General features: G+C 44.7%; 1 protein-coding gene across 2 annotated transcripts; it reads left to right on the top strand.

The window, feature by feature from the left end:
- Nucleotides 1-699: 699 nt before the first annotated feature.
- CCNJ (cyclin J) lies at nt 700-7542 on the top strand (the record flags this gene model as incomplete). 2 transcript variants are annotated; one of them, XM_084264409.1, is made up of 5 exons in its annotated part: nt 700-768; nt 2588-2798; nt 5210-5509; nt 5634-5760; nt 7137-7542. In XM_084264409.1, 5 exons carry the CDS (start codon nt 700-702, stop codon nt 7540-7542), a joined length of 1113 nt encoding a protein of 370 aa, XP_084120535.1. The 2 variants fall into 2 exon arrangements, with proteins under 2 accessions (XP_084120535.1, XP_084120534.1); XM_084264408.1 differs by having other exon boundaries at nt 5601-5760.
- Between the last annotated feature and the right edge of the window lie 457 nt (nt 7543-7999).

Raw genomic sequence — 7999 nt, 5'->3', positions numbered from 1 at the left:
CAGCCCCAAACAGGTCCCCAGCTCCGCCTCCCCAGACCTTTACGGGGGTGGCTACGGCAGCTCCGCGGGCCCAAAGCCTTCCCGCGGAGCGCGGAGCTCAGGCGGGGCCCGTGAGCGCCGCGCCCTATTGGCCGTCGGCGGGCGGGCCGTGCTGTAAGGCGGCAGATGATTGGCGTGCGGGCAGCCGCGTGCGGGCGCTGCCTGGCTTTGTACACACGCCGGCCCGCTCGGCCCTTTAACAATGGGCGAGGCGGGCGGCGCCGCGTGATGGCGGGGGAGCTTTCGGGACGCCGTGCCGCGCTCAGGTGTCCCGGGCCAGGCCCCGCCGTGGCCGGCAGCCGCGCCGCTGCGTAGGGTGAGTGGCGGCTTCCGCGGGGGAATCGCCACCAGCCTTTATCGGGGTGCGATCGCCCGCCGCCGGGGCCGGGGCCGCCGTCTCCTCCGCGCCCCCCTCGCCCGCCCGCGCCCCGCGGCGTGAGGGGGCGGCTTAACGAGCCTCACTTGTGCCCCGCATGGCGTCCAGCTGGACCGGGGTGCCGGGGGAGTCCCGCGGTGCGGGCGGCAGCTGATCGCGCTTAACTGGGGGCGAGCAAGGAGGGGGTGAGGGGGGTGTTGCTCGTTCCACCTCGTCCGCGCTCAGCGAGCGCCGTTTCCTCCCTTCTGCCCAGGCCCTGGCTGCCGCGCCGCGCCGCCCCGCCGATGGAGCTGGAGGCGCAGTGGTGGACAGGACAGCTGGCTGCCGACATCCACCAAGCGCTTCGCTACAAGGTAGCCCGCGACGGCGGCGGCGGTTGGGCTGTGGGGGGGAGCCCGGGGGACGGCGGCGGAGGGCTGGCGGCCTCGGTGCCTTTGTGAGGGCTCTTAACAATCGCGGCGGCCCGGCGGAGAGGCTCGCAGCGGGGTGGGGAGCGCGTACGAGGTTCGGGCCGCCCGGGTTTCGGTGGAGTTCGCTTTTCCAACCCTTGCAGCCCGCGGTGCTCCCCTCAGGCAGCGCTCGGGCTGCTTCGGCCGCGGTCTTGACAGTTTATCCGTCTGGCCGGGCTGCTCGCTCCCTGCGCTGCAGCAGGGCAGAGGGGTAGCGGCGCGCTGGGGTGTTGTGCTGGGCTGTGGGACTGGGGCCAAGTTTAAAGTCTGCAGAGAGCGTTGCGATGCTGTTGCAGCAACAGAAAACAACGGCCGAGCGCTCGGTGCGGTAAGGACAGCAGAGGGTTTAGGCAAAACTGCTTTGAAGTTGCTTGGACTGACTCAAAGTTGCTCTTTGGGGCTGCTTTCCCAACAAAGCACATCTTAACGCCCAGAGCTGAAAATCACCGTACAGTGACTGCGCCCACTAAAAATACGCTTTTCTGATGGTACTGGATGGATAGATTCTCCTTTTTGAAGGTGTGACTGCCAAAGCAGCCTCCCCTCTCCTAGGGGTCAGGGTGGGGGGAACACAAGTGAAGGACAGGATAATTTCTTTGCTACCAAAGTTACCATTGATAAAACTAAGTTAGTGTTGTGAAAGGTGAATTCTAAAGCTTAGTAGGGATGGAGGGACTGTTAGTTTATTGTTGTTTTTCCACTTAAATTGCATGTTTGAGAACTTAAAAACCTTTGAGCCTTAAAACCTTCAAAATTTTGGGTGATTCCATTCCATCCTGATGTCATCAGACTGTCCTGCTGGAAGTTGAATTGTACTCAAATTCCTACTTAATCTGGGCTGCACAATCTAACTCATAAATTTATTCATGACAACAGAAGACACCACTGCTGTTCCACTTGTGTACAGGAGGAGATACCAGCTCCTAGGCAGGAGCCTGAGGAATGTTCCTTCTGCCAGTACGAATTTTATACTCAAAATAGATTGTGTCACAGATTTTTATCATCTGTGGTGTTGGTAGGGCTTTTGTATTGTGGAGTCACCTCCAAATCTGAGACCATATGAGGTTTACATACGCTTAAGTCAGTACCTGAGAGCACAGTGTAATCAGTGTCAGTGCAACATCTATCAGAGCTGATTAGGTCAGGGTTTAAACATATGCATGCAGCAAATGTTGACATATGCAGACCCCCTTCCTCTTCCTAATGTTATTACCTTTAGCTAGCTGTTAGTGCCCTCCTCTCCTCCTGGAAGGACCTAGAGGAGAACCATCAGTGTTGGAATATGCAAACACCAGTACAAAGTTTGACTGCTCAGATTGAGCTGTAGCAGGAGTGGTGTGGGTTGAGCTGTTAGACTTTGTATTGAAGCAACTGAGTGGTCACGTTGCCTTGCTGCTTCCCTGCTGGAAGGTACAGCCTCTGCAGTAGAAGTAGTACAAGAGAGAAATAGTAAAAGCTAAAGTCACTCTCACCAATTGCCTAATGCAAAGATTTTAAATTATACTAATGTAGTGCAGAACCAAATTATTCTGTAGTTCTTCTGTAATACAACAAATAGATTTTGTTCTGTGAAAAGGGATGTTGAAAGGATGGGAACAGAAAGTAGAAGGGGGAAATCCTATGAAAATTCTGTGATAAATTTGAGAGTATCAGCTATATCAATCTGACACCCATTCAAGCTAAATGATGGTTTTAATATAATTACATGCTGCTGTCCATCTAGGAGCTGAAGCTGCCCTCCTACAAAGGCCAATCTCCCCAGTTACATCTGAGAAGATACTTTGCAGATCTGATTGCCATTGTGAGCAATCGGTTCCGACTCTGTCCTGCTGCACGACATCTAGCTGTGTATCTGTTGGACCTCTTTATGGATCGTTATGACATATCTATACAGCAGCTGCATGTGGTTGCTCTTTCCTGTTTACTTTTAGCAAGTAAGTATGTAGCATAAAACTAACTGTAGCAACATAGGTCCTACTGCCAAATGCAAGGTGTGTCTTGATGGGATACAGCAGATAGGAAAATAAAGAGGTTATAAAAGACAGTGTGTATATCAACTTGGCCCGATTGGTATTACTTTTCTTTAGACTCTTGTTTTGACTTCTGTTGGCATCTGATGAAACTGAGAGGAGAAAAAGCAAACTGTAATTAAACCCCCAGTGTTTATGGTTGGAAACAAATTATTCTACAGTGAACTTTTGCAGCTGTAGTGTAGGAATAGAAAGACTGTTTTTTGGAGGATGTCTCAAAATGTGTAGATCCAGTGCTGGTGATGAGAGATTTGCATGCCTGTGATAAAGGAAGAAATTAAATAAAACCTATGTAGACTGCATTGCACCCTGCTGATGGTGCTGTGTGGTTCTGGAATACTTAATTCATAACTTCATAAAATTGCAATGCCTTTTTAAGCTAGCTAAGGCTAACATAAATCCTGCATTGTCACATTCACAATGTAATACTAGTGAAATACATTGGCGAATGCACACTACTCCAAAGATAGAATTCATTACAAACCCTCAGTATGAACAGTCCTGCTCACATTGACTGAATCTGCTAGATTCTTGTGGTGCATATCCTTGTGGGCCCCTTTTAATTGTCCCCAAAGAAATACAGGTGGCTTGCTGGGATACCTGCTGGCACTTGCTCTTAAACCAAAAGATTCAGAGAAACAGGTCCTGGCAGCAGAACTAACTTGGTTCGGTTTCTGCTGATCTGTTTCTCTGAATCTATTTCATTTTCTCATATATGGCATTGTAGCTGTAGGCCCTCTTTGCTAGAAAATCAGACCGCTGAGGTGTTGGCTATTTTTGGTATAGTGCTTCCTTTCATTGCATGTCCTACCCCACCAATACAGTTATTCAGCAGAACAGTTAAACAAGAAAAGGGTTATTTCATATTCTTCTGGGGGTAAACTTTGGATGTCACCAGCCAGCAATCTTCCCTTGGCAAAGGATGAGGTGCTGAGTATGAAAACCTTGCCTTAGAAACCAGTATAAACTATTTAGGAAAATGAATTGGCTTTGAACTAATGCCAGATTTTCACATGCAGTTCATGGTCTGAAGAGAATTCTAATTAAAAAAAAAACAAACCAGCAAAAAACAAACAAACAAACAAAAACCCCTCTGCTATCTTTCATTACAAACTGCAAGTAGAGCTCCAAAGCCTGGAGTACTCACTCTTCTGAGCAGCAGGGTATGAATTGGTTTGGAAAACACAGCATATGTGATTTTTAAGCTTTTGCCCTGTGTGGCTTAAGCAGTGTAATCAACAGTGCAAGAAGTTGGACAAATCACGCTGTGATATATCTGATAAGGTTATAGAAGTAATAAGAAAAATTATTATGTGACTCCTGAAGTTTTTAATCCTGTAGCTACCAAAGTATGGGAAACAAAAGCTAACAGCCTGGGACTGGTGTTGGATTAAATCCTGTATAATACCTTCACTGCTGAATAAAAAGGTATTCAATATGTTCAGTCCTGCAAGACTCTCTAAAAATGTGCATTTACAATATATATTGCATAATGCTGAATAGAGTGTAAGATGGAAAGAATTTGCAAAGAAATTGAAATAGCACAACCATATGGCAAACTGTATAGAAACATGACACCTGATTCTCTTATTAATGGGTTTTGTACATATACAATTTTACTTCAGGCTAAAAACATACAGGCCTGACAAGTTAAAGTCCAAGGAAAGCTGAAGCTACTAGCAGTGTTAAGGTTGCAGTGGTACATAAGGCAGTGTAGGCTTTGAGATGCATGTTGCTGAAATCCACTTGTTTGAAATGCTGAAGCAGCTTATCAGCTATCAAATCTAAAAGCATACCTACTCTCACTGGCATGAAGAGCAGGCGTGTTGGCTGGAGTTTTAGCTATACTCAAGTAAGGTGCGTGGGGGCGGGAGGGTGATTAAAGCCAAATGCTGTGGTGCTGTGTATGCTGAGTCCCATCACAGCAGTATTTCATTAATGATGGGGATGCATTATACAATAGTCTGGGTGACAAAAAATATGCAGTGCCACTGATATCCTAATACAGCTTACTTCTGTTCTTGAAAACTGGCTTCTGTGTGCAGGGGTGAGAAAACCAACAGGAAACATGGCATTGCACAATATCTTACACAGTGTTTGACAATATCTGCTGAAGATAAGCCTTTCATAGTACATACCCTTTTTTGTCTCTGGTGGCATCTTCCATTTCAGCTTTGCATCTCCAGGAAAGTTTCAAGCTTGTTTGACATAGTAGAACTGAAATATGACCAACACAGACATTGGATACAATGTGTTTCACAGTTCACTTGTGCTGAACTTTTTTTTTTCCCCCTCCTCTTTTTGTTCACCTGAAGGTAAATTTGAAGAAAAGGAAGACAGTGTTCCCAAACTTGAACAGTTGAACAGCTTGGGTTGTATGACTAACATGAATTTGGTACTAACAAAACAGAATTTGCTTCACATGGAGTTGTTGTTGCTAGAAACATTTCAGTGGAATTTGTGCCTCCCAACTGCTGCTCATTTCATCGACTATTACCTTTCTATTGCTGTCCATGAGACTGATCTTCATGATGGCTGGCCAATGGTTTGCTTAGAGAAGACCAAGTTATATATGGCAAAATATGCTGATTACTTTCTGGAGGTATCACTGCAAGGTGAGTTACATAATTCAGGTAATCATTCCTTTGTTGTTGTGACAGACAATGTCCAGCTTAAATTAATCTTTTTCTTATTCCTTTTTTCTAGATCATGCATTTCTAAATTATGCCCCTTCTTTAGTTGCTACTGCATGTGTAGCTTCATCAAGGATTATCTTGCGTCTCTCACCAACGTGGCCTACCCGACTGCATCATCTTACTGCATACTCCTGGGATTTCCTAGTGCCATGTATTGAGCGACTACTAGTGTAAGTTAACAGCAGCAGCTTTTTTTTTAAGCTTGTTTCCATGTCTGTTGCTACGTTTCATTGCTGTTAGTGCTGAAAGTAAATTCCTTCTTGAATTTCAGATTTTCTGGTCTAAAAATAGTTGGGCATTAAGTTAAAAAGTTGGGTAATAACTGTTTTGTCTTTCCAAAAAAGAAAACCTTATCAGTTCTTACCTCTTTCCTGTTCTTTCAGCAAAGAAACCTCAGGCTTGCATTTCCACTGAACATCTTTAGGCATGCTTTGAGAACTGTTAAACAACTTCCAATCTCTGTAGTCTGCTCAGAGAGGAAAAAGAGATAGTGAGGAGTATTGAAGGCATAGGAGCTCCTACTTACTCTAGAGAAGCAGAGGAGGTTCAAGGGTTGCTCCTAATAGATTATGGATCAAACACGCAGATTCTTTGAGTGGCTGGCTTTGGGGAGTAGGAGGAGGTTGTACCTATCCTCGCACTGCAGTGGAGAGATACATCTCACGTGAGATAAAAATGCAAATGAACACCAAGTGAACCTTACTGGGAGGGGATGTTACATAGTTAGTTCTTCTATTCTAAACTGTAAGATCAAAACCTATGCACACTCTAACTGCTTCCCTCCTACAGAAGTTTCCTCTTTCCCAGAACTAAAGGTAGTTGGGCTCCGTAGAAGCAGTATGTGGAAGAATCACATCTTCCTTTTAAGTGTGACATTTTCACCCCTGATGGCCTCTCTTGGCTTCTCTTATGTGTGTAATGAAAGGATAGTGCCTAAAGCATGCAAGTGCTGACGCAGAAGTGTTTTTGGTATTACACTTGGGGGTGGAGCGAAGCCTTTTAGTCATCTTTGCAGTGCACCATAAAAAGTTAGCAATCTTTTAGGGAAAAAACTGGTGAGAGGAAAAAAATAAATGCATTTCCACTCCCAGAAGAAGGATCTATAAGTACTGCAATGTAGATTTTAAAAAACCTTCTGATACCATGTCTTTAAATCCCCTATACTTAATTATTCAATGTAAATGAAGTAGAAGCAGCAGTTAAATTTATATTTTGGGTTCTGGTAATCTGGCACACTACTAGACTACACTAGCAGATCTTATTGCACTGGTAATTTCAGATACTGTATTATTTGTATTGTACTCTGCTTTTATCTGCATTTTGTATTGCTGTGAAGTGAAGTAAAACACTGAAAAGAACTATAGCCTACAGAAACAATTTTTCAAACCTTAGATGACTTTAAAGGGTGAGATAAAAGGACTTTCTTTTTAAAAAAGCTTTGGAAGCTTTTAGATAACACTGTTTGAGTGCTCTTAAAAGTTAACCCAAAAGAGTTTATTTTATTTAATATCTATTGTAATGTGTTCTGTTTTCTCGATTGGCTTAGTGCTCACGATAACGATGTGAAGGAAGCGAACAAGCAAAAAGGACAACATGCTCAGTCTGCCCAACACACAGTATTTCAGAGCCCCGCTCCGTCTCCCCAGCAGGCTAACGCTCAACAGCACATACCACAGTATCTCCAGGCTCATCAATCTTCATTACAATATCACCATCAGACATCACAACAACAAAACTGCCAACAGATATCTAATCATACAACATCTTACCCACTTCAGACTTGCCCTGCTGCCTTACAATCTAGTGTTCCGGCTCGAGGCCACGTACAGACTGGTGCTGCGATGTCACTAGCTGTTCCGCTGGAGGTGAAGCCATGCATAAGCGTCTCCTACAACAGGAGTTACCAAGCAAATGGACGATATTCCTGTATCACCCCCTGCTTTGAGAGGTGATAAGTACAAAAAGGATTTGTGCTTGTTTGTTTGGGGTGGTAAGTTGTGTTGAGGGGATTTGTTTTGGGTTTTTGTTAAACCTCAAATAAGTTTGAGGGCAGTAGAATGAATTTAAAAAGTGTCTTTTCGGTGGGGGGGAAACCCAGCTGGATTGGCAACCAGTACTGTAGCTCAAATACAGACTGCAAAAAATAAGCACAAATAAAACACCCTCTAAAAAGAATGTGTATACCTGGGGGTAATAAGTTCTTACTCTGACATTCTGATTACTCAGTGCTTTTAAGGCACACCTTGAAATACTAGTCAAAAGAAAAATAGCTGTGGACTAACTACAGACTTACCTCTTAATGAAGGAGATATGCAGTATTATTTTGAAGAAGTTTATGTAATGCCAGCATACAGTATTAACTCTTACCTTTAAATTTACTTAAAGTTAAGAATCTAGTGAATGCTAGAC

Source organism: Gallinula chloropus (genome assembly GCF_964237585.1).
Source record: "Gallinula chloropus genome assembly, chromosome: 5".
Classification (NCBI taxonomy): Eukaryota; Metazoa; Chordata; class Aves; order Gruiformes; family Rallidae; genus Gallinula; species Gallinula chloropus.
This window is presented reverse-complemented; position numbering and strand designations above follow the sequence as displayed.